This window comes from Hyperolius riggenbachi, chromosome 12, assembly GCF_040937935.1.
Source record: "Hyperolius riggenbachi isolate aHypRig1 chromosome 12, aHypRig1.pri, whole genome shotgun sequence".
Classification (NCBI taxonomy): domain Eukaryota; kingdom Metazoa; phylum Chordata; class Amphibia; order Anura; family Hyperoliidae; genus Hyperolius; species Hyperolius riggenbachi.
Genome location: NC_090657.1, coordinates 30,367,162 through 30,394,223, shown reverse-complemented (window position 1 = coordinate 30,394,223; position 27,062 = coordinate 30,367,162). Strand labels below are relative to the sequence as shown.

Here is a 27,062-nt window from a genome sequence, read left to right as displayed (position 1 = left end):
TGTTACCGATCAGTTAAAGCCCCATTCACACTTGAGCGTTTTGCCAGCGATTTTGGCAAAACGCTCAAACGCTAGTGTAATAAAACCCTAATGGGCCCGTTCTTACTTGGGCGATTTACGCTATTTGCCGCAAATCACCCAAAATTGCAAAACGCAAACGTGTAGCCTGCACCATTTTCAGGCGATTTCCCGGCGATCGCATTTCAGTGCTATAGAAGGGCTATACGCGATCACGGAGAAGTCGCTGCACCGTCCAGTGATTTTTCAGAGTGAAATCACGGGCGTTTTCCACTTCTAAGTATGAATGGGGCCTAAGACCTGCCTGTACCTGGCGGTAAAGTCAATTTGTATGCATTTTGCAATTTTTAGTCGAGTTCCTATTGCTGTTTTAGTGTCGCTGTGTAATAGAAAGAATAGTAGAAATAAAACTCCAAATATTTACTGGTTTTTTTTTTTAATTTTTATTTTATTGTTAAATAATCAAATACACCTTCCGCCCTCAAAAAAAATAAAAAAAAAAATCTTCCAAAGACTATCCCAACTTATGGAAGACAATTAACCACTTCCGGATTCTCGGAGCGTATATACACGCCCCTGAATCCTGATGTGTATTCCATGTTCCATGTCAGTTCCCGGAGGGTGACTCCGTGAACACCCTGCGAGTCGCCGATCGGCGGCTCGCAGGGTAAATGTAAACACACGGGGAAGACCTTCCCCGGTGTTTACATGTATACGGCGCTGCTGCGCAGCAGCGCCATAGAGGAGATCGGTGATCCCCGGCCTCTGATTGGCCGGGGATCACCAGCATCTGATAGGCTAAAGCCTATCCCATCAGGCGCAGGACGGAAATCCGTCCTGCGCCGCTCACAGGGGGAGGGAGAGGGAGGGTTAAGGGGAAGGAGGCCAGGAAGCGCTGCGGAGGGGGGCTTTGAAGAGCCCCCCCCCGCAAGCGCAAGCAGCCGGCAGCGATCAGACCCCCCCAGCAGGACATCCCCCTAGTGGGGAAAAAAGGGGGGAAGTCTGATTGGCCTGGCTGCTAGCTGATCGGTGCTGCGGGCTGGAGAGCCCACGCAGCACCGATCAGCACAAAATAGCGTGGTAGGGAAGTGGTTAAAGACTATTATTTATTTACCACATGCTTACAGCTGAACTACCTCATGTTTTACCTTGCTTTATGCATCTACCTCATGTTTTACCTTGCTTTATGCATCTACCTCATGTTTTACCTTGCTTTATGCATCTACCTCATGTTTTACCTTGCTTTATGCATCTATCTCATGTTTTACCTTGCTTTATGCATTTACCTCATGTTTTACCTTGCTTTATGCATTTACCTCATTGTATACCTTGCTTTATGCATTTACCTCATGCTTTACCTTGCTTTTTGCATTTACCTCATGTTTTACCTCATGTTTTACCTTGCTTTATGCATTTACCTCATGTTTTACCTTGCTTTATGCAGTTACCTCATGTTTTACCTTGCTTTATGCAGTTACCTCATGTTTTACCTTGCTTTATGCATTTACCTCATGTTTTACCTTGCTTTTTGCATTTACCTCATTTTTTACCTTGCTTTTTGCATTTACCTCATGTTTTACCTTGCTTTATGCATTTACCTCATGTTTTACCTTGCTTTATGCATCTACCTCATGTTTTACCTTGCTTTATGCAGTTACCTCATGTTTTACCTTGCTTTATGCAGTTACCTCATGTTTTACCTTGCTTTATGCATTTACCTCATGTTTTACCTTGCTTTATGCATTTACCTCATGTTTTACCTTGCTTTATGCATCTACCTCATGTTTTACCTTGCTTTATGCATTTACCTCATGTTTTACCTTGCTTTATGCATTTACCTCATGTTTTACCTTGCTTTATGCATTTACCTCATGTTTTACCTTGCTTTATGCATCTACCTCATGTTTTACCTTGCTTTATGCAGTTACCTCATGTTTTACCTTGCTTTATGCAGTTAACTCATGTTTTACCTTGCTTTATGCAGTTACCTCATGTTTTACCTTGCTTTATGCATTTACCTCATGTTTTACCTTGCTTTATGCATTTACCTCATGTTTTACCTTGCTTTATGCATTTACCTCATGTTTAGAAATAGCGAAAAATCTTTGAGAATTGCTTAAAAAAAAGGAGGAAAATACCTCATTAGGTATTTTACCTAAAAAAAATATTTACCTCATGTAGCTACCAGAATTGAGGCCATTGTATTTATTCTTAAAAACGCGAACCGAATCGATACACAAAGCGATTTTGTGAGCGCTTTGCGTTTGTGCTATACTTTCTATTAAGGCGGAGCGCCTCTAGAATGGTACAAGGCCGCACAACGAACGACCCGCGCTGATATGAACCTTCTCATAGACATTCATTGCCCAAGCGGTCGGGGGGGGGGGGGCGTTTTTAAAAACCGCACGTGGGCGAAAAAGGCCGAAAATGCCTGCAGTATGAACAATACCCTTAATGTAATGCAGGATTTTATTGATCAGGCTATATTCACAGTGGGTGTTCCATGTAACAGCAGGATGAACACAACAGAATGGGAAATCGGCACGTTATCCGCGTGTTGTGTTTGCTACAGTGAAGCATACAAAAAGAGTATGTTTCACTGTCACTGTTCATGCACGTGATTTGTGGTAACGCACAGCGGGCATTGCATTGGGATGCCGCACGCTATTACTGGACCACACCCACCACAATGTGAACATTGCATACGCATTGCAGTGCGGCGAGTCGTGTTACAATACGGCCCCTTTATGCCACAATCCATCAATGTGAACATAACCTTAGTCTTGGATAATGTGAAAATTATTTAGGGAAAATTGGGGGGGGGGGGGCATAATTGTTTTTCTGAGTCCCCAGTGGAGAGATTTTCTCCCACTTCTTCACCCAGTAATGTCTGTGAGTTTTTGTGGCTGAAGTGAGATAAAGCAAACAATAAAAACCCCAAAAAGAGCCTCTGAATAGTCCAGATTTTTTCCATATCTTTTCTCGCCCCTCCGCTTCAGTGCTGGGCCCCTTTTTAATATATTGGACATTCATTGCTTTGCACAGACAGTGCATGGCAATGTTACCATTACTACAGGTAGTGTTTTCCACTTGCTATGCTATTAGCGACATGCGCTGTACTCAAGTAGCGCAAGGGTTGCTATGGTGACAGAGCTTCCTAACAAGCATTACTGTTTGTAAGGCTTGTTACCGTAGCAAACTTCGTCCAATTTGAGTACTGACTACAGTAACGCACCTTAAGGTGGCCACTAACTGTCCAATTTCTAGCGAAAAATCGTTCAAGCGATCAGATGTTCTGATCGGCTTGGTTGTAAATAATCTCCATTGATGGGCACAATCGATTACGAACGATTATAAAAAAAATCGTTACATTTGATTTTGGTCAAACCAAAATTTGGATTTTCTTGTTGGTTGTGATGGATAGGAAGCAAAGATTGGTTCGTTGATGGTGTAGTGAACAATTTTTCTTCCGATCAGAATTTTCTGATCGCTCGAACGATGTTCAGCTAGAAATTGGATCGTAACAGTATTGCTTGAAAATAACCCGCGTTCCCGTAGTAATAATCATGCTACTCAACTACCGCATGTTGTGGTAATAGTGTAGAAAGCAGTACACGCTGCCAGTAGTAAAAGGTACAGGTAATATTGTCGTGCACTGCCTGTGCACGACTATATTGCTGCTAGCGCATCAGGCCCTTTGATCCAAGATTTTGGCAGCCAACTGTAGAGTGGGTGTGTTGGGCCTATCCATGGAGGATATATCAGGGGTGATGTGTGCGGTGGACCCCGTATGCAGAGTGTGCTGCAGAAGATATAGCACTGGCGATAAAGAAAGTTCCTTAAGGGGTGGGGCTACATGCGTGTTGCTCCAAATTTATTCAAGAGCCTACAGCTATTCACGGCTTATATTGTGCCCCCCATTTCAGCATCATTTTAATTAAGGCTGGACCAGAAGTCCCTGTGGGCATAAACAAATACATTTGAATTGGGCATGCTGCTTTCTTCCATTTGTACACTAGTTTTACTGGGTACCAGGGCCAGTTCTAGACCTTTTGCTGCCTGAGGCAAACTTGTGAGGATGCGCCCCCCACCCCCTGATTTTGAATGACCGTACAGCACCCGACATTTTACTCCGTTTCATTTAATGTTCTCACATGACATGCTGCAGCTCCACACAATAGCACACTGGCTGGCTGTGGGTCTGTGACAAACAAACTGCTCACCCTCAGCCACTCCATTCCTCCTCAGTCAGGACATCAGTGCAAGTCACATGAAACACTGCTGCTCTCCTGCCTCCCTCCACCTCACTCGCTGCCAGAGTCCTCACAAAGCACAACAAGCTGCTTTTCCCCAATGATGCTCTCCTGCCTCCCCCCTCATCGCTCACTGCCAGAGTCCTCACAAAGCACAACAAGCTGCTTTTCCCCAATGATGCTCTCCTGCCCCCCCGCCCCTCTCCTCACTCACTGTCAGACTCCTCACACAGTACAACAAGCTGCTTTTCCCCAATAATGACCTCTTCACCTCACTCTCCTCTCACTTCTCCTCCTACTCTGACTGCATGCTGTTAGTGTAAACACGGTACAGAAATGCTGCCCCTGTAACCTCTGCGCCTGATGCAGATGTTTCACCGTGCTTCATGAGAGAACCGGCCCTGCTGGATACGCGCAGTTTGTGAACTTGCACGGGATGTAATTGATCACATGGGAATGCTGCATCAATATCCCCTCATGTACAGTAACTTTTGTATGCTTGATCAATATTTACTAGGATGTCTTCACCCCTTGATAGGATGTATTAGCACGCCACCAGTGCTTTGGGCGCAGGGTGAACGGCGTTAAATACTATTCCCCCTCCGAGTCGTAGCAACTGGAGCGCAGGGCGTGCCCTATGGCATTAGTGCTATGGTGGCGCCCAGCTTAGGCACTCGGCACCTGGCGCCGGTACCACCTGATTCATTGATAGGTGCCTTTCTATAATGAGAAAATGCAATTCACATCACCTGTGACCAGTTTATTTTAATATTGTGGATCAATCGTCAAATGTAGTAGTCTTTCTAAGAGCTCAGCAGACTGTAAATATGTTTCACATTTTTTAAATCTGGATCAATTTTAATTTCAGATGGTAATACTACAAAATGTAGAAAAGTCCAAGAAGATGACAACTTATGCAAGGTAAGGTATACATATATAGAGAATGAAGATTTCGGTTACGTAAGGAGTCAAAGGCCTCGATTCATCATTGTCTTTGACATAACTATTTCTAGTTTGTTAAATTACCGAATTCGAAGTTTATCGATTTCTAGTTGAATTCATCAAGGTTTTTCTGCATTCGGTGTGAATTCAATAACATATCAATAACAATTCGGTAATGTGTCGATATTTCCATTTTACAGCGGTAATTTAACACAAGTCCATAAGATTCCCTTGGAATTGTGGGTAAAAGGCAGTCCTTTGAACACTACGTAGCAACATTCCGAATAGAGCTTAACACCTGGACCAGGATTCTTGAAGTGGCTTGGGACAATCCCACAATTTCGCCAGCTGCGGCTTGATAGGAGCCTTTTCTGAAAAAATGTAGTGCAGCAATTTAATTAACCCTGGCACTGCCTGTGTTCTCTTACAAGATGATTCAAGAGAAATGCAGATGTCCTGGTATAGCAAATAAAATCCATTCTCTTGCAAACTGATATGGTTCTAGACCTTATTCTTGCCCTTCTGCGCCTTTGAATCCCTCTCAGCTGATACATAATCACTTCAAATGGCTCCATCTTCTCTGTCAGCAATAATCTGACAGGAACGACGACAGAGCAGTGAAGGAGATAACTAATCCTATATGTAACGCTAAACCACGCCCACTTTCATTTCCATTAATTGCATCATTACTGAATGATTACCGAACGCTCGCTAACAGCTGTAGATAACTTTGATGAATCCTAAAATCAACTTAACGAATTTGGTATTTTACCGTTAACCAATTCGATAAGTCTTGATGAATCGAGGCCAAAGTAACATGCTGCCACTTACAGGATGCTGTTTGCAATACATCTTTATATAGGTTCATACAGTATTAGAAATAAACACTACAGCCAGTGGTGTAGCCAAGGAGCTGTGGGCCCCAATGCAAGTTTTACAATGGGGCTCCCCAAGCACTCTATACATAACAATTGATACGGCGCACCAAAACCTGCCAATGGCAACTACAGTGTCAGAGGTACAAGAAGGGGATGGGGAACAGCTTGTTAATGATTACCACTATTCAAAGTATCTATAGAAGTGATTATTATGAGCACAGGACCAATAGAGAGCTAAAACTGCAGTTGAGGGAGGTTCCATCGGAGCCCCTCTGGCCCAAGGGCCCCGATGCGGTCGCAACCTCTGCACCCCCTATTGCTATGCCACTGTAGCCAATAGTGAAATAAAAGGGATAAATTAGAAAAAAAACCTTGTTTCTGCTGCAGATTCTCGCACAGTCACATCCACCCGCGTCCCATCTCCTCAATTCACTTCCGCATCGGGAGATGGGTAAGTGACACGGCCAGCAGCTGAAGTGATGCCATGCGGCTAGGAAACGGGCCCTATCTGCTGCAACAACTAGTCGTTTGGAATCAAAAGCTGTACATATATCCAATTTTAATTAGCCAATGACTGGCTAATTTTACCACTTCCATGTAGTATGAAAGCGTTCCTACATAATCAGAAACAGAGGCGCTAAGCTTTAACTCTCGATCCATCAGATTCTCCAATAATTTTGCCTAAGGAAGGCTTTTCTTCCCAAGTGAAACGTATTTGGAGTCCCTTTTCTCAAAAGTGAAAATAAAAGTTGTTTTTGAAACTAGACTGACTGAGTCTGACTACTCGGAAATAAGTCAACCACTACTTCCCTTTTAATCTGTTGTTAGTGTATTTTATCCTTTGTTGGCGACTCTGTTATCGTGATCTTGGATACCTATGTAATCTGCTCATGGTATTCAAAACATGTTAACTAGTGACACGTCTGTACAGCTTCAGTGCTGTTATGTCACAATGTTACGAGGCTTCATTCTCTTGTATGACGTGGCCTAAGAGCTATCTACAGACATTTAGTAGGTGTTACCCAATTCAACAGTTGGATCCCGAACAAAGGATTGATGAGTTTGTCACTTCATACGCTGTCCTGGCTGCCCGTGCCTCCTCATTTGTCCTCCCGTAGCAGAGAGAGTTCTGCACATGCCCAATTCATAAAACTTGCAACTGCACATGCGCAGAGTGCTCCGAGCCACTGGAGGGCAAGTGAGGAGGCTTGTGGCCTGGACAGCGCATGCTCCATAGTCTGCGACTTCGCCATGGACTGTAGTTGGGGCAACAGCAGCACGACGGAGGAGACCAGGAGGACACAGGGGGACCTCAGAGTCTATGGGGGGATGGAAGTAAGTACAACTCAAAAGAACAAAGGTGAATCCTAAAAGAACCGCACCACACAACCATCTATATGAATAATTAATGAGCTTTATTGTACTATAATCACACAAATTCCATAAAAACAATTAAAACAATGAACCCCAGGTGGACACAATGTAATAAAGCCAATGGCTATAGGATATGATGATCAAAATTTCAAGTTGAATAAATAATTAAATGCAGCCCAACCCTTCACTCAAAACCACAATAATTCATAGGTAAAAACAAAGATGAGAAAGTGACATGTGCTAAAGTGCATATAAAGGCCACTCCTGGACATAGAAAGAACCAGAATGGTAAAGTGCTTGAATGTGATGAAAAATAGCAGCGCTAAAGAATGTGTACTAATGACCGCAAAGATAATGAGGCGGCAGGGTGAAGATGAGGAAAGCTAAGTGCGTCAGAAGCAAGTGAGAAAGGTCCGGCGGACCAAACAACAAAGTGTGCCGAAAGAAGACTCACCAAAGTTGGGAACTGGAGGAGGAAGGGCTGTGTCCACCTAGGAGATGTGCCTTCGCGATTCGCCGCATACAGCGGCTTCTACCGGGCATAATGAACACCTAAGCGTCCCCCGTATAAATGGGAAATCCGTCACCGGAAGGGGCGGGTCAAGTCGGTCAATGCGTACGTGGCCACGTACACTGAGACGCAAAGGTCGCGCTCACTTGGAGCGCACCTTCCGTCCCATAGACAACCCAGTCACGTCGGGGGGAGGCGTAGTTATAGCAACTATAGTCAACATGTTTAATCTAATAGGTGCAAGTACGCAAAATACATAAGCGAGATTAAAAAAGACTAGAAAGATAGGAGAGGAATGACCAACTAAGATACATAGTAATAATAGTAATAAAGAAACATATGCATATAACGATATAATCATATATACAATCCGCATATACATACAAGATACTATTTTCAAAACAGTTTTCAGTTAATCATCCGGGAAAATGAATAGTCTTCTCAACTCTTCACTCCCATTTAACAGTTCCTTTAAGGCTGGCTATTTCATTCTTCTTAAAGTTGAGACGAAGCTCGGGTACAAAAGTAGATTCTTACCTAAAGAGAGGGAAGCCTCAGGATCCTTTTGAGGCTTCCCTCTCTGCTCTGCTCTCCCTCTTAGTTGAACGCAGCCCCCCCAGAGATTGGCGACATAACAATGTTGCCAATTCCTATCTGGACCGCGCGGCTTCTCTTCCACATTTTTGGCCGCGCTGTAGATGCTCAAGCCCGTTTGCACATGCTCAGTAGCACTACAGTAATACTACTGCGCATACGCGGCCGTGCTCGCCCGTCTCTTGCGCGGCCATGACAGTAAGGAGAAGAGCTGCGCGACCCCGATGTGGAGAGGGCCGTGCTTAACACTGGGGGGCTGCTGCTGACCGAGGGAAGCCTCAATAGGATCCTGAGGTGTCCCTCTTTTAAAGGTAATATATTTAATAGCAAACCCGATCTTGTGCTCGGGTTTGCTTTATGGCTGTCTAGGCGATTCACGTCTAGGCTAAATGATTACTTACTCCTAGACCAGGCTTTCTCAACCAGGGTTCCCTGGAACCCCAGGGTTCCTTGAGCACTCTGCAGGGGTTCCTTGGCATTTTCCTCCATCGTGGGGGAAGTATAATAGAGCACACTATAATAGGTGGTACTGTAACAAGAAGCACTAAATTGGGGGGTCAGGAGACAGTATAATGAGTGGCAGTGTAATAGGAGATAGTGAGATTAGCAGCCTAACCTATTTAAAGACTATGCCTCATGAAAAATAAATGTAGGGGTTCCTCGTGACCAAAAAATTGTTTGCAGGGGTTCCTTGAGATCCAAAAGTTTTTTACAGGGTTCCTCCGAGTTAAAAAGGTTGAGAAAGGCTGTCCTAGACAATTCATTCATGGCATGGTGGGGCAAGCAGGGCTGGCCCTACCATGAAACAACCTGAATCACATTGTTCAGGGCAGCAGGCTATAGGGGGCAGCTCCAGAAGCAGAAAGAGTCTTACTGCACAGGCGAGTGAGGCCTTCAGAGAGATAGAAAGAGAAGTCAAGCCTCGAGGGGAGAGCAGCATCAGTGTGGTGGAAGAAGAGGAGGCAGTGTGTTGGCATGGTACTGCTTGCCCTCTGGCTGGAGCTAGAGTACAGAAAGAAGCAGAAGGCATGGAGGGTGAGTAATTCATTGTGTCTAATCTGTCTTTTACTGGCCCCATGCGGCTTTGCTCTCTAAGGTCTGACTGAGCTTGTGTGTCATGCTTGTGTATTAGTGTTGGGCGAACATCTAGATGTTCGGGTTCGGGCCGAACAGGCCGAACATGGCCGCGATGTTCGGGTGTTCGACCCGAACTCCGAACATAATGGAAGTCAATGGGGACCCGAACTTTTGTGGTTTGTAAAGCCTCCTTACATGCTACATACCCCAAATTTACAGGGTATGTGCACCTTGGGAGTGGGTACAAGAGGAAAAAAAATTTAGCAAAAAGAGCTTATAGTTTTTGAGAAAATCGATTTTAAAGTTTCAAAGGGAAAACTGTCTTTTAAATGCGGGAAATGTCTGTTTTCTTTGCACAGGTAACATGTTTTTTGTCGGCATGCAGTCATAAATGTAATACATATAAGAGGTTCCAGGAAAAGGGACCGGTAACGCTAACCCAGCAGCAGCACACGTGATGGAACAGGAGGAGGGTGGCGCAGGAGGAGGAGAAGGCCACGCTTTGTGAGACACAACAACCCAGGCCTTGCATGAGGGCAAGAAGCGTGCGGATAGCATGCTTTGTACCGCCATGCAGTCATAAATGTAATAAAGATAAGTGGTTCAATAAACAGGGACCACGCGGCAACGCTAACCCAGCAGCAGCAGACGTGATGGAACAGGAGGAGGCGCAGGAGGAGAAGGCCACGCTTTGTGAGACACAACAACCCAGGCCTTGCATGAGGGCAAGAAGCGTGCGGATAGCATGCTTTGTACCGCCATGCAGTCATAAATGTAATAAAGATAAGTGGTTCAATAAACAGGGACCACGCGGCAACGCTAACCCAGCAGCAGCAGACGTGATGGAACAGGAGCAGGCGCAGGAGGAGAAGGCCACGCTTTGTGAGACACAACAACCCAGGCCTTGCATGAGGGCAAGAAGCGTGCGGATAGCATGCTTTGTACCGCCATGCAGTCATAAATGTAATAAAGATAAGTGGTTCAATAAACAGGGACCACGCGGCAACGCTAACCCAGCAGCAGCAGACGTGATGGAACAGGAGCAGGCGCAGGAGGAGAAGGCCACGCTTTGTGAGACACAACAACCCAGGCCTTGCATGAGGGCAAGAAGCGTGCGGATAGCATGCTTTGTACCGCCATGCAGTCATAAATGTAATAAAGATAAGTGGTTTAATAAACAGGGACCACGCGGCAACGCTAACCCAGCAGCAGCAGACGTGATGGAACAGGAGCAGGCGCAGGAGGAGAAGGCCACGCTTTGTGAGACACAACAACCCAGGCCTTGCATGTGGACAAAAAGCGTGCGGATATAGCAGCAATGCTTTTTGCCGCCATGCAGTCATAAATGTAATACAGATGAGAGGTTCAATAAACAGGGCCCGGAAACGCAACACCATCCCAGATGTTCATTGGTCATGTTACTTGGTTGGGGTCCTGGAGTGTTGCGTAGTCATTTCCAATCCAGGATTGATTCATTTTAATTTGAGTCAGACGGTCTGCATTTTCTGTAGAGAGGCGGATACGCCGATCTGTGACGATGCCTCCGGCAGCACTGAAACAGCGTTCCGACATAACGCTGGCTGCCGGGCAAGCCAGCACCTCTATTGCGTACATTGCCAGTTCGTGCCAGGTGTCTAGCTTCGATACCCAATAGTTGAAGGGTGCAGATGGATGGTTCGACACAGCTACGCCATCTGACATGTAGTCCTTGACCATCTTCTCCAGGCGATCGGTGTTGGAGGTGGATCTGCACGCTTGCTGTTCAGTGGGCTGCGGCTGCATGGGTGTCAGAAAATTTTCCCACTCCAAGGACACTGCCGATACCATTCCCTTTTGGGTACTAGCTGCGGCTTGCGTTGTTTGCTGCCCTCCTGGTCGTCCTGGGTTTGCGGAAGTCAGTCTGTCTGCGTACAACTGGCTAGAGGAGGGGGAGGATGTCAATCTCCTCTCTAAAGTCTCCACAAGGGCCTGCTGGTATTCTTCCATTTTGACCTGTCTGACTCTTTCTTCAAGCAGTTTTGGAACATTGTGTTTGTACCGTGGATCCAGAAGGGTATAAACCCAGTAATTGGTGTTGTCCAGAATGCGCACAATGCGTGGGTCACGTTCAATGCAGTCTAGCATGAATTGAGCCATGTGTGCCAGAGTCCTACCAGAATCCTCATCATCCTCTTGTGAGCGTTGTGATAGTTGTTGTGATGCATCATAGTCGTCACCTTCCTCCTGGTCTGCTTCTGCTGACCATTCGCGTTGAATTGTGGAAGTCCAACGTGCACCGCTCTGGCCCTCGTCAGTGGTGGCATGAAATTCCTGCTCCAACTCCAGCTGTTCCTCCTCCTCTTCTTCGTCATAGCTGCTGGGGCCAGCGTTCCCTGAGGCGGATGGCCTGATGTTGGTACCATCACGCTGATCGTTTTCTCCTTCAGATTCCCCCAGTTGCATCATGACAGCTGTTTCCTTGATTTTTAACATCGACCTCTTCAGTAAACACAGCAGTGGTATGGTAATGCTGACTGAAGAGTTGTCACTGCTCACAAGCAACGTGGATTGCTCAAAATTTTGGAGGACTTGGCAGAGATCCAACATGTTGGCCCAATCGGATCCACAGAAGCTTGGCAGCTGGCCGGATGCGCCTCGGTACTGCGCCGTCATGTACTGGACCACTGCACTCTTCTGCTCGCAAAAGCGGGCTAGCATGTGCAGCGTAGAATTCCAGCGCGTAGGGACATCACACAGCAAGCGATGGTGGGGGAGATTGAAGCGCTCCTGCATCTTGGCGAGTGCCCCCGAAGCAGTACTGGAATTTCTACAATGTTTGGACACTCGACGCACCTTCAACAGCAGATCGGGCACGCCTGGGTATGTCCTCAGGAACCGCTGAACTACTAGGTTCATCACGTGCGCCAGGCAAGGGATGTGTGTCAGCTTAGCCAACCTTAAAGCGCGAATGAGATTACTCCCATTATCACACACAACCATGCCCGGTTTCAGGTCCAGCGGTGCCAGCCACAAATCCGTCTGTTCCTTTATTCCCCTCCAAATTTCCTCCCCTGTGTGCTGCTTATCCCCAAGGCAGATTAGCTTCAGCAACGCTTGCTGACGCATGCCAACAGCTGTGCTGCACTGCTTCCACGATCCTACTGCTGCTGGGTTAGCGTTTCCGGATGAGGTACAGCTTTGAGATGCGTTGGAGGAGAAGGAGTCAGAGAGGTAGGTGCTGCTGTTATCCAGTGGGAGGGACGGCGGTGCAGCTGTTTGTGGCGTGGGCAACACCCGTGCCGTAGCAGGTGAGGAATCGCTGCCAGGCTCCACAAGGTTCACCCAGTGCGCGGTAAGGGAGATGTATCGACCCTGGCCGAACGCACTCGTCCAGGTGTCAGTGGTGAGGTGAACCTTGCAGGCAACGGCATTCTTCAAGCTTCGGGTTATTTTGCTGACCACGTGCTCATGCAACTCAGGCACTGCAGAGCGTGCAAAGTGGTAGCGGCTGGGAACCACGTAACGTGGGATGGCCACTGACATCATGCCCTTGAAGCTGTTTGTCTCCACCAATCGATATGGCAGCATTTCGCAGGCCAGAAGCTTGGCTATGCTGGCTGTTACTGCCACGGCCCGGGGGTCATTTGCTGGCAATTTCCTCTTGCGCTCAAACATCTCCGACACAGACAACTGAACCGTAGCGCTGCACACGGAAGGGCTGTTGGTTGTTGTGTTTGATGAACACTGGGAGACCTCAAGAGCACTACTCCGGAAAGTGACAGTGTCAGCGTCGTCTGATGTTTGTGAATGTTGTGAACCACGCAATGGCTGGGCTACTGCTGCTGCTGAGGCGGGTCTGGTGGTGAGTCTGGTGAACCCAAGGGAGGCAGTGTTGTTTCTGGTACCCTGTCCTGACGCGTTTGCCCAAAGAGTGGGATGTTTGGATAGCATGTGACGGCTCATGCTGGTGGTGGAGAGGTTGTTAATATTTTTCCCCCTGCTCAGGCGGGTCTTGCACACCTTGCAAATCGCCATGGTAACATCCTCAGTGCAGTCTTCAAAGAAAGCCCAGACTTTGGAGCACCTGCCTCCTTGCTGGCGATTTCTGTTTGCTCCTCTTTTGCCTCTCACTTGAACTTCCACGCTTGTGGTGCCTGAAATTGCGCGCCGCCTACCTTGTGGCACAAGGCGAACTCGTGCAGCAGTGTGTTCTTCAACAGACTCATCTGTGCTGCTGCTACGACGGCGATGTTCTCGTTCACAAACAAAATCTGGGTCTCTGTCCACATTGTCCATACCCTCCTCTTCCATCTCCTCAAACTCGTCATATGTCATTGTGGGCCACCGCCGTGGAGTAGAGCTCCCCACAACAACCTCTGCGCAGCACACTCCAACGTCGTCTTCCAGATCTTGTCGGCCGACCTCCTGCAATTGCAACCCCTCCTGCCCAAATTGCTCTGGGATTTGGGTTTCCGAGTCCTCTTCGGACTCGCCTTGTATTTCAGTGCGCGGTGCATTTCCCACAGTTAACGGTTGTGAATCCAGGCACAACATTTCTGGCTGTTCCTCCATTGACCTTTGAAAGGTGGAAGTTTGTTGGGCTGGGAATAGCTCCTGCGAATACCCCATTGTGTCCTGAGGTAATTCATCGGACTGGTTATCTGGCAGTTGTGTGCGTGGTGTCGCTGCCGGTTGTGTCAGCTTTGTGCCCACTGGCTCCTTGTAACTGGCTGAGGACTCGGACCTCGTGCGTGATGTGCTGGTGCTGCTTAACCCACTGCTGGACGCTTGAGAGGTCATCCAAGTAATTATCTGGTCCTGTTCTTTTGGATTTGTGAGGGTTGTTGTCCTGGACAACATGGGCGGTATTGAGTGGGTTTTCTTGGGTGCTCCCCTGTGGCCTGTACGTGAACCGTCAGGGGAAACACCTCTTCCCTTGCCCCTCCCTCTTTCACCGGATTTCTTCCTCATTTCACTTATCCTTACAGTACACGCTGACTGGCAGCAGTACAGTGGCAGTACAGAAATGCTATACAGTACCACTATTCCCAGCAGCGACACAGAGCACAATGCTATACAGTGACGGGTGAGCGGTGTACCACTATTCCCAGCAGCGACACAGAGCACAATGCTATACAGTGACGGGTGAGCGGTGTACCACTATTCCCAGCAGCGACACAGAGCACAATGCTATACAGTGGCGAACGAGCGGTGTACCACTATTCCCAGCAGACACAGAACAGTACACAGAATGCTATATAGTGTGGCTGAACGAGCGGTGTACCACTATTCCCAGCAGACACAGAACAGTACACAGAATGCTATATAGTGTGGCTGAACGAGCGGTGTACTACTGTTCCCAGCAGACACAGAACAGTACACAGAATGCTATATAGTGTGGCTGAACGAGCGGTGTACTACTGTTCCCAGCAGACACAGAACAGTACACAGAATGCTATATAGTGTGGCTGAACGAGCGGTGTACTACTGTTCCCAGCAGACACAGAACAGTACACAGAATGCTATATAGTGTGGCTGAACGAGCGGTGTACCACTGTTCCCAGCAGACACAGAACAGTACACAGAATGCTATATAGTGTGGCTGAACGAGCGGTGTACCACTATTCCCAGCAGACACAGAACAGTACACAGAATGCTATATAGTGTGGCTGAACGAGCGGTGTACTACTGTTCCCAGCAGACACAGAACAGTACACAGAATGCTATATAGTGTGGCTGAACGAGCGGTGTACTACTGTTCCCAGCAGACACAGAACAGTACACAGAATGCTATATAGTGTGGCTGAACGAGCGGTGTACCACTATTCCCAGCAGACACAGAACAGTACACAGAATGCTATATAGTGTGGCTGAACGAGCGGTGTACTACTGTTCCCAGCAGACACAGAACAGTACACAGAATGCTATATAGTGTGGCTGAACGAGCGGTGTACTACTGTTCCCAGCAGACACAGAACAGTACACAGAATGCTATATAGTGTGGCTGAACGAGCGGTGTACTACTGTTCCCAGCAGACACAGAACAGTACACAGAATGCTATATAGTGTGGCTGAACGAGCGGTGTACTACTGTTCCCAGCAGACACAGAACAGTACACAGAATGCTATATAGTGTGGCTGAACGAGCGGTGTACCACTATTCCCAGCAGACACAGAACAGTACACAGAATGCTATATAGTGTGGCTGAACGAGCGGTGTACTACTGTTCCCAGCAGACACAGAACAGTACACAGAATGCTATATAGTGTGGCTGAACGAGCGGTGTACCACTATTCCCAGCAGACACAGAACAGTACACAGAATGCTATATAGTGTGGCTGAACGAGCGGTGTACTACTGTTCCCAGCAGACACAGAACAGTACACAGAATGCTATATAGTGTGGCTGAACGAGCGGTGTACTACTGTTCCCAGCAGACACAGAACAGTACACAGAATGCTATATAGTGTGGCTGAACGAGCGGTGTACTACTGTTCCCAGCAGACACAGAACAGTACACAGAATGCTATATAGTGTGGCTGAACGAGCGGTGTACTACTGTTCCCAGCAGACACAGAACAGTACACAGAATGCTATATAGTGTGGCTGAACGAGCGGTGTACTACTGTTCCCAGCAGACACAGAACAGTACACAGAATGCTATATAGTGTGGCTGAACGAGCGGTGTACCACTGTTCCCAGCAGACACAGAACAGTACACAGAATGCTATATAGTGTGGCTGAACGAGCGGTGTACTACTGTTCCCAGCAGACACAGAACAGTACACAGAATGCTATATAGTGTGGCTGAACGAGCGGTGTACTACTGTTCCCAGCAGACACAGAACAGTACACAGAATGCTATATAGTGTGGCTGAACGAGCGGTGTACTACTGTTCCCAGCAGACACAGAACAGTACACAGAATGCTATATAGTGTGGCTGAACGAGCGGTGTACTACTGTTCCCAGCAGTGACACACAATGACTGGGGGGGACCCTGGCTAGCGTGGCTGGAGCGCGAACTACCCTGCCTGCCTACCCAAAGCTAAACCCACAGACAAATGGCGGAGATATGACGTGGTTCGGGTATTTATTTACCCGAACCACGTGACAGTTCGGCCAATCAGAGCGCGTTCGGGTCCGAACCACGTGACCCGTTCGGCCAATCACAGCGCTAGCCGAACGTTCGGGGAACGTTCGGCCATGCGCTCTTAGTTCGGCCATATGGCCGAACGGTTTGGCCGAGCACCGTCAGGTGTTCGGCCGAACTCGAACATCACCCGAACAGGGTGATGTTCTGCAGAACCCGAACAGTGGCGAACACTGTTCGCCCAACACTATTGTGTATATGTACTTTTATGTGAAATATCTTTCAAATTATATACTTGTTTTTTATACAAGCACAGTGTGACTTACGTTTTATTTTAGTGGGCCATTAGAACATATACAGGGGCGTAGCTAGGGGGGGTCAGGGTAGGACACGTGCCCCCGGGCACTAGGTCCCCAAGGGCGCCCAGCTGAGCTGCAGGGTTTTTTTTTGGGGAGGGGAGCAGCGCAGAGAAGAGGGAGAGCTGTGAGCAGCAGTGGTGAAGGGGGGCCATCTCCCCACCCCTTCCCTCACCTTAGTGCTCTCCCTCCCTCACTCTCCCCTCCACAACTAATGTCCGGGTGGCTGGTGCAGCGGGCGGGACTTACCTCCGTCTCGCTCCAGCGCTGGAAGTTCAGGTCCTGCAGCCGCTGCTCTGGTCTGGACCAGACCAGAGTAGCGGCAAATCCATCCCGCGCTGCGATGAGACGCAGCCCGCCGCTGCCAGCCACCCGGACATTAGTTGTGGAGGGGACAGCGAGGGAGGGAGAGCTCCCTAAGGTGAGGGAAGGGGGGGGAGATGTCCGCCCTTCCCCACTGTCCCCATAGCTCTCCCTCCACTGCGCTTCTCCCCTCCTGCTGGGTGGACACCTGGCTACCTAATCTGGGGACATATACCCCTGCCTACATATACTGGGACATATACACCTGCCTACATATACTGGGCACATATACCCCTGACTACATATACTGGGCACATATACACCTGCCTACATATACTGGGACATATACCCACTGACTACATATACTGGGACATATACCCCTGCCTACATATACTGGGACATATACCCCTGCCTACATATACTGGGACATATACACATGCCTACATATACTGGGACATATACCCCTGCCTACATTTACTGGGACATATACCTCTGCCTACATATACTGGGACATATACCCCTGCCTACATATACTGGGCACATATACACCTGGCTACATATACTTAGCACATATACTCCTGGCTACATATGCTGGGCATATATACCCCTGGCTACATATACTGGGCATATATACCCCTAGCTATATATACTGGGCACATATACCCCTGGCTATATATACTGGGCACATATACCCCTGGCTACATATACTGGGCACATATAACCCTGACTACACATACTGGGCACATATACCCCTGGCTACATATACTCGGCACATATACAACTGGCTACATATACTGGGCACATATACCCCTGGCTACCTGTTCTGTGGACATCTCTACCCCTGGCTACCTGTTCTGGGGACATCTATACCGCTGGCCACCTATTCTGGGGACACGTATAGACCTGGGGCTACCTATTTTTGGGGAACCACTGCTGTCGGATTGAGTGTATTTTGGGGAACTGCTGCCAGGTGAGAGGTGTCTACCATATTAAGGGGGCATTCTGCCTATTTATGTGAAATGCTGTCTATTTATGTACCCCATGACTGCTGAATTTGTCTTGTTGGGGGCCTCATGGTTACTGAATTTGTCTTGTTGGGGGCCTCATGATTTGTTGGGGGCCGCAAGATCGCTGAATTTGTCTTGTTGGGGGCCTCATGATTGCTGAATTTGTCTTGTTGGGGGCTGGGGCCTCATGATTGCTAAATTTGTCTTGTTGGGGGCCTCATGATTGCTGAATTGGTCATGTTGGGGGCCTCATGATTGCTGAATTTGTCTTGATGGGGGGGGGGGGCTCATGATTGCTGAATTTGTCTTGGAACATGCTGGAAGGTACATACTGAGGGAGGGTGGGTGAGCGTGAACCTGCTAACTTCCTGTACATTTGGCTCCACCCATAACCACACCCACATTTTAATGTGGCCACGCCCCTTTTTTGGCACTGCGTGCGCTGCAGCCTTCACCTTAGGGGGCGCATTAATAGTATTTGTCCCTGGGCGCTGAAAGCCCTAGCTACGCCTCTGAACATATATCTATATGTTTCTGTTTTTAGGCACTTGCTATTGACATGAGGAAGTTGGCCAGTACCCGTGAAACGAATTGTCTTATTGTGCATCATTAAAACGTTTATCTACCCCTGTGGTTTGTTATTTTATGGAGGTAAGATCTACCTACTACTATACACTATAATTTAGATATTTAAATACCTTTGGGCACATACTACAGTTCTTCCTAGCATTGTGTGTTACATGTGTGCAAGACCACCCTGCACATGTGTAGTTCGGTTTATGTACACCACTGCGGCTTGGGGCATTGGAGAGTCATTGGAGAGACATAGTGAGTGGACAGGTACGGGTAGCCGTGAGAATAGAAAGAGAACCTGATCCAATTCAAGATTTCTCCTTTTCATCTCTTTAAAATAACTTTTCAGTACTCTGCATTTGAAAAAGTACCAAAAAGTAGGTGAAAAACAGAAGTGGCCTTTGGGGGTGGCAAGTGGGCCCCAGTCGCCCCAGGCCCCGCACATGAAGAGGGCCCCGCATGTCATGCCCGCCATACCCTGCTCATTTTGGTGGTGGTGAAGGAAAGGTCTACAGAAGTCTAGCTGTTTGTGTTCTGAGCAGTGTGTCATTTACAAATACTCAGATTTTCCTATTTTGTTTTACACACCTTATATTTTGCACCAACCCCCCTTTTATTGGTCAGGTTTTCGTCTTCAGCATGCTTTACTGTACTATGCCGTTTGCATCTTTGTAATGAATTTCTGCACTGACATGAAGCTTGCCAAATGTCAGATTATGGTAACGTGCAAGAGCCTCAGCCTGAGGGCCCCAGGGGCATTTAGGTTAATCAATCATGGACTGGAGATAGAGGGGGCTCAGGCTGGAGTTTCCAGGCTGGGGATTGGTGCTAGGTTTCATGAGGACCTAGGGATAGGTAGAGGCTGGCTGGGGAGCTAGAGATAGGGACAGTTTGATTACATTACGCATACCTCACAACTTTTTGAGATGAGAAAGAGGGACACTTAAGCCACGCCCCTGTCACAAACCCCTGATCATGATCACGCCCCCATCACACCCCTAGTCACGCATACCATAAAGATTCATAAGAAAAATATGTTTTATAACTCAAACCACATTGGTCCTTTCTATCCTGGTTCATTTTCCTCCATAGTAACATTTTAAAATTAGTGATATATCAATTTAAAGGATGGGAATAAAGTTTAGAGTCAATCAAACATTTTTTAGTAGAGCAATATATATATTTACATAGAAAGAGGTCCCTGATGAGTCCATTGGATGAAACGCATAGGGCGTGACCAGGAGCACTGACGTCACTGGTCGGTAGAGGCAAGACGCGCACGTTAAGGAAGTAGCAACTACAGGGAGCGGAGGATCGGGACGCCGGCACCGCAAACAAGGGAGAGCTACTGTTGGGCTGTGATGCCCAAGATGCCTGTTATCATCATACTTACGTGAGTGCGCTGTAACTGTGCAGGACTTCTCTATTACCTAAACTGTATTACGCTATATTTGTTTTTATGTATCTTTTACAAGTGGAACTGTATATTAAAGTGGATTGATCCCGGTGTGGACAAAAGGCATTGTGGAGGCTGTTATTTGAAGTTGGCCGCTCTAAGGCTCGGCGCTAGACCCACCTGGATTGTGAGGTGGTGTCCATCTGGTGAGCTGCTGGTGTGAGGGGGTTGCTGTTCATCACGAGTGGAGCACAGTGTTATCACCTATGCACGTTTGGGCGCTTGTGAACTTTGTGATTTGAAAATACAGTGATGCACTATGTGCGATTTTTTTTTTTTTTTTTTTTTTTTTTTTTTTTTTTTTATCTGTGTTTTATTTTTAGGTTGAAGAGGAGCGCTGTTACATAAATAGTGATTGACATTTAAGGCTTTGTGGTAGCGAACACTCAAGAGAGAGAATTTTATTTCATCTTTTTATTTCATCGTATTTTTATTGGAAAATTTTTTTTTATTTTCAAATGTTTTAGCTCATCCATTGATTGCTAATTCTCTATATATGATTGTGATTTATTCAATTCACGTTAAATTATTCAATTCACGTTAAATTTGGCAGGCGCATTTTGTGTCTAAAGAGCTACATAGAAAGAGGGACAAAGTCCTAAGGGCTCTTTCACATTAGGGCAGACTTTCTGCGTTAACGCAAACGGAAGCCGTTTGCGTTAACCAAGGTAAGATGAAAGTCCATAGACTTTCATTTTACCTTTCACACTCGACGCTGCGTTTCGATGCGTTGCGGTTCCGACACACCCGGGCGTAGTTTTTCCTCCAACGCACCCGCGAGCCGGCGTTTTCCGTCGGGTTTAATTACCAGCTACCACCGCTGATTGCGTCGCACCGCAGATACCCGACGACACGCCGCAGGCAGACAACGCGTGCAGGAGAACGGCTCCTGTTCGCATTGTCTGATGTGAAAGAGCCCTGAAAGAGGGACAAATGAGGAGGAAAGAGGGACAGAGGGACAGGGTTCCCAAAGAGGGACTGTCCCTCTGAAAGAGGGACAGTTGGCAGCTATGCATTACGTATTGTAATTGTTCCTATATTGGATGGCTTAGTTTGTAAACAATAAGGCATACTGCTTTAGAGGTGGACCAGCCCGTGACTGTGGTGGTACGGTGCATGGCCTTCACTTATGCCTCTAGGCCCCGCATATAACACACGCCCCAGGCCCCGCGTACACTAAGGCCGCCTCTGGTGAAGTACAGTACTGTCAAAATGATTCGGAGTATTTTCTTGCTTGCTGGTGGCTTAAAAGGCATTTTGTTTATAAGATGAGAAAATATCACCTAGGAGAAAAGTGAACTGGATCAGGCCCAGCTTAGCCAGGGGCCGGCAGGGTGGCTGAGGCTGACTAACACAACGTCAGCGGCATTCGTCATGTCTTGTGGACCTTGTGGTGGTAAAGCTGGCTGCTATATGGGTTGCATGATCTGAAGACTGAGTGAGTGACTGTGTCACCTTCCCATACACTAAGCAGTGAGCTGAGCACCACCATTGAACAAGAAGGGGCTGGGGGGAACCGTACGTTCTGAAGTCCACCACTAAACACCAATCATAGCCATGCTTCCGGTGGACTGACTGCACTTTAAGGGAGTTAGGGGTAATCATATGCTGCATGTGGGGGTTATGGGGGGGGGCTATTATAACATGGGGTCAATAGAGGGAGTGAAGTAGCTGCACAATGAGGGGCTATGCTGCTTGGGAGGGCATTTTACCCCTGATTGCAACACATAGAATAGGATGGGGAGGGTTGCTGCATTGAGTGTACAATGTCAAAACCCACTGAGCACCAGCAATCTAGATGGCATTTGGGGGAGTGACTGCTCTATCTGTGTGGTAATTCCTGCATTTTTCTGGGGTAATTGATGCATTTTGTATGTGGGCCACTTGCTGCATTGTTAGGGTGATTGCCGCATTTCTTTTTTGGGGCGATTGCAGCATTTCATAGGTACGGTAGGTTGATTGCTGTATTGCATATGTGGGGTGATTGGCACACTTCATATGTGAGCATTAGTTGCATTTCAAATTTGGGGTGATTGCTGCATTTTCTATGTTGGGTAATTGCCACACTTTATACATGGGGTGATTGCCGCACTTCATATGTGGGAAGATTGCTGCACTTCATATGTGGAGTGATTGCCGCACTTCATATGTGGGGTGTTTGCCAGACTTCTTTATCCTGCTTTATAAACCACTGAAGCCACAAGGTCTTTGCTTTTATTTGAAGGAAAACATGGCTGGGGGGGAGGGGGCAGTGTCTTCACACTGTTTGCCTCAGGCAGCAATAAATCTGCAACCTGGCTGCCTCGGTGGCAAGGAGGACCCGGGAAGCCTCTGGACTATCCAGGGCATTCCCTCAAACTTGGTAAATATCTTACTTTTTTTCTCATTCGCCTTGGGTCAGCTTTAGACTTGGTAAATGATTATTCCTAGACAGTCTATTCATGGTCTCTTTTGTAATCTGTTCTCTTTTATTCTTGAACACAAGTTCCCTAAAGCTTCTTTTAACCCGTCTCCAGTTATTCCACTGCATCCAAACACATCTCCTTTGTGATGTTGGGATTTTAGCAAGTCAAGATGACATGCCACTTGAGATGGGCTACAAGCGCCTTCTTGATCCTGCTTGTTGGCCAATACAATGAATGGCAAGGGATCATCAGTGTACGTAAAAAGACTGGCTAGATCCAACTTGGCATCCATAAATAGCTCAGATACAGTACTGTCCACTACAAACACAAACCCATCACAGTCAGTGAGACACTGTCTCATCAGAGGCCATATCTTTCCTCCTAAGCTAACATCTATTACCTGAAGTGTCATGTCATCTACAATGTCCAAAGTCTCTCTGTTAAAAACAATTGTTGGTTTAGTTATGATAGATTCATTCAACTTCATTCTGTAGAGAATGGTGGTCTTCCCTGCTCCACTGGGTCCACACATTACAATGGAAGCTTTGGTCATATGGCCCCTTCCACAGAAGCCTTGTAAGCTGCTCACCAGGCTGCCCATTTCTTCTGCTGAATAGTCACTTGTGTGTGTCCAAGTTATTAGTCACATGGTATCTTCACACACTATGCATACCAGCACAGGCAGAACATCTGAATCTGCAAGAAAGACAGTAAGAATCAGTGGTGTAGCCCTGTGAACTCACAGTTCCCTCTTCCTTGTTAAGAAAATGGTAGAGGCTCAAAGTGAAACTTAAAGGAATACTGTAGGGGGATTGGGGGGAAATTAGTCGAACTTACCCAGGGCTTCTAATGGTCCCCCGCAGATATCCTGTGCCCGCGCAGCCACTCAACGATGCTCTGGCCCCGCCTCCGGTTCACTTTTGGAATTTCAGACTTTTAAATCTGAAAACCACTGTGCCTGTGTTGCCGTGTCCTTGCTCCCGCTGACGTCACCAGGAGCGTACTGCGTAGACCCAGTATGGTCTTTGCCCGCGCAGTACACTCCTGGTGACATCAGTGGGAGCGAGGACATGGCAACGCAGGCAAAGTGGCTTTAAGATTTTAAAGTCTGAATCTCCAGAAGTGAACCGGAGGCGGGGCCGGAGTATTGGTGAGTGGCTGCGCGGGCGCAGGATGTCTGTGGGGGACCATTAGAAGCCCTGGGTAAGTTCAACTCATTTTACCCCCTACCCTCCTACAGTAGTCCTTTAAGTGAAAATAAAGTGATGAGATAAACAATTGTATCTATCCTCCTACTCCTAAAAACGACTTTTTTTTTTCTATATCCTACAGTTTTATGTTATGTTTACAAACTTAAAGGGGCCCTGAGCAGTAACTAAAATCAAAACTTTCACTTACCTGGGGCTTCCTCCACCCCACTGTAGGCTGCGAGGTCCCTCGCCATACTCCTCTGCGGGTCCCGCTGGCGGCTCCGTTGCTGGCGACACCCGGGCCGGGTGTGGGGCCGACACTTCCTAGTTTTGTATCCTTCGCACCGCTTCACGTGATTGCGCCGGCCGCTCAGCGTCAACACGGCGGCCAGTGTGACAGTTCTGCGCATGCATGGTTTTCTATCTCTGAACCGTGCATGCGCAGAACTGTCATGCTGGCCGCCGTGATGACACTGAGCGGCCGTCACGATGACGTGAAGAGGTGCGAAGGATTCAAAACTAGCAAGGCCCAGGTGTTGCAGGCAATGGAGCCACCAACGGGACCCGCAGAAGAGTCAGGAGTATGGTGGCGGACCTCGCAGCCTACGGTGGGCTGGAGGAAGCCCCAGGTAAGTGAAAGTTTTGATTTTAGTTACTGATCGGGGTCCCTTTAAGAAAAAAATTAGATTTATTTTTTGTCTCAGCTCAATGAAACAGTCTGTCCCATGTCTCAGAGTGCTAAACTATATCAAATATTGACCTTTTTTATCTATCCCCTGCTCTCAGAAACCCAGTTCTCTGCCAGGAAAGCATAAATAATTCCTTTTTAGTGGGGGACACTATAGTCTGACTTCCCTTTAGGTAGAGATATTTAACAACTATTTCAATAACAATTTTTTTTTGGGGGGGGGGGGGGTGGAGAAGACGGACATAAACACTGATAAACACAGGCGGTCCAATTGTTGAGTGTTGCAGTTGAACGTAGGAGTGCAGACCTCTAAGGATGCGTACACACCTTTGAAGGATGTCGCCTATTGGAGATCAGGGCCCGATCCGGTTGGGCGACATCGCTGGCCTGGGCTGCACACACCCGTGTCAGCTGCTTGGCTCACGACGCACTGTGTGTTGTTGTGTGGGAAGGGGGGGTGGCGGAGGGATGCGTATTAGGGGCATCACATGGTGGACGGGGGATCGGAGCTAACAATCGGCAATCACCGGTGGTGAGTAGACCCGCTGGGCAGGTCGCTCCCCCCGCTACTGCTGCTACTTTACAGGCCCATATAAAAAAAAATTATCTCTCCGAGTTGTAGCTACTCGGGGGAGACACATAATTTGTGTCCGGCTATTGTCAGCAGAGATGGGCTCAAATTCGAATTCGGTTGATTTCAGATAGTTGCTATCCGGATTTCACCCAGATACCTGTGCGGGGTGGGCAGGGGGTCAAGCTTACCTATCTGACGTCTTCTTCGGTCCGTCCCTCGGCACCTCCCACGATGCGGTCCAATCCAGCGTCATGTGACTATACACTTTCTCCTTCAACCTGGAAGGAGGAAGTGTTTGTAATCACGTGACCGCAGCGTGGAGCGCATCGTGGGAGGCGACGAGGGACGGACCGAAGAAGACGTCAGATAGGTAAGCTTGACGCCCCCGCGCACCCCGCACAGGTATCTGGGTGAAATCCGGATAGCAACTATCTGAAATCAACCGAATTCGAATTTGAGCCCATCCCTGATTGTCAGCACCCGGATTACAAGGATTTCTTGAGAAATCCCCCTGCACAGCCATATAAACATTACGGTCTATTTATTTTATTTATTTATTTGAAGTATTTATATAGCTCCGACATATTACGCAGCGCTGTACAGAGTCTATGGCGGCGCCCTAGTCAGGAGCAGAGCAGATCAGGTGCCGAGATGACCTGATCCGAGCAGCAAAAGGTCATGGAGGATGATACAGTCAATCAATATCACCCAACGGGGATCGGGACTCCCTCGGGCGACATTGCAGGGACGAGGCTGTGCAATGTGTTCTGCTCTATGTTGGGGGGGGGGGGGTTGGCACTGTGGCGTGGGAATGACGTCACTGCTTCACCATACCAATGAAAACCACATTAATTATAAAGGTAATGTATTATTATAGGAGGTACCCTCCAAAAAACAAAAACTTGTAAACCTGAGATGAATAGCATCAATGATTTGTACTTACCTGGGGCTTCCTCCAGCTCCCGTAGTAAGTTCTCGTAGTCCTTTCGATCGGTGTGTGTGGGGGGGGGGGACATGCAGTCAAGACCGTACCTGCACATTGGCCCATGACTCAGCACAGTCGAAGTCTTTAAGGGCCTGACAGCAGCAACACCTGGAGGACCAGGAGGACTGTGGGGGAGCTAACAGATACCATGGGGCTGGAGGAAACCCCAGGTAAATATAAATCCTTTCATACTGTTCATCTTAGGTACTCTTTAAAAAAAATAAAAAAAAATCCCAACAAGAGAAACTCAAAAATACAGCATTGAGACTAAGTTGTCGTCAGCGTGAGACGTCTGTGACAATTGATGCTGTAATTCTCGTTTGATTTTCTATAATCTGAATTGTATCGTGAGCTTTTTTTGAATGGTTTGAAAACCTGATAAAAAGTTATAAACAAAAAAAAAACAAAAAAACAGTTGAAGGATTCTTCCAAACAAAACATGACACAGAAATGTGTATAATAAAAAAAGGTGATACAAAAGGTAATAGTAATAATAGCTAGAATTATTAAATATAAATAATTACACAAACAACAAAGTATATAGCACCACAAAAAAACACAAATGGGATATATTTTGGTCTTACAGAAAATTGTGCTGTGAATCTAAAAGTTGGCAGGGGCGTTCCATCCATTGGGTGCCGGGGGGGAAAGGGGAAGCAGAGCCACCCCCCCCCCCCCCCCACCTGGGTCCCCTCCATCCGGCAGAGACCTGTGGCATGTGACAGTGCCGCATCGTTCCAGCGCCCAGTGCTGGTCGTAATGGAGAAAGCTACGCTTACGGATCATTACGCGTAATTTTACGCTATT

The 27,062-nt window shown here is 47.5% G+C and overlaps 2 protein-coding genes across 5 annotated transcripts in view; one reads left to right on the top strand and one right to left on the bottom strand.

Annotated features, from left to right (window-relative positions):
* Nucleotides 1-27,062, top strand: part of LOC137542021 (uncharacterized) — a 217,345-nt gene that overhangs the window by 87,831 nt on the left and 102,452 nt on the right. For 3 of the 4 annotated variants that reach the window (XR_011025329.1, XM_068263615.1, XM_068263614.1), the window contains exons 2-3: nt 5,140-5,192; nt 18,929-19,035. The gene's annotated coding sequence lies outside the window, so the exon portion shown is untranslated. The remainder of the gene's footprint in view (nt 1-5,139; nt 5,193-18,928; nt 19,036-27,062) is intronic. The other variant, XM_068263616.1, reaches the window with a different exon arrangement.
* On the bottom strand, nt 22,853-23,473 carry LOC137540908 (ADP-ribosylation factor-like protein 11). The gene has a single exon (XM_068262090.1). The coding sequence runs from the start codon at nt 23,417-23,419 to the stop codon at nt 22,853-22,855; it is 567 nt and encodes a 188-aa protein (XP_068118191.1). The 5' UTR covers nt 23,420-23,473.

Bases quoted from the DNA above. Each gene is read 5' to 3' on its own strand.
- LOC137540908 (XM_068262090.1), bottom strand. From the start codon at position 23,419: ATGGGCAGCCTGGTGAGCAGCTTACAAGGCTTCTGTGGAAGGGGCCAT.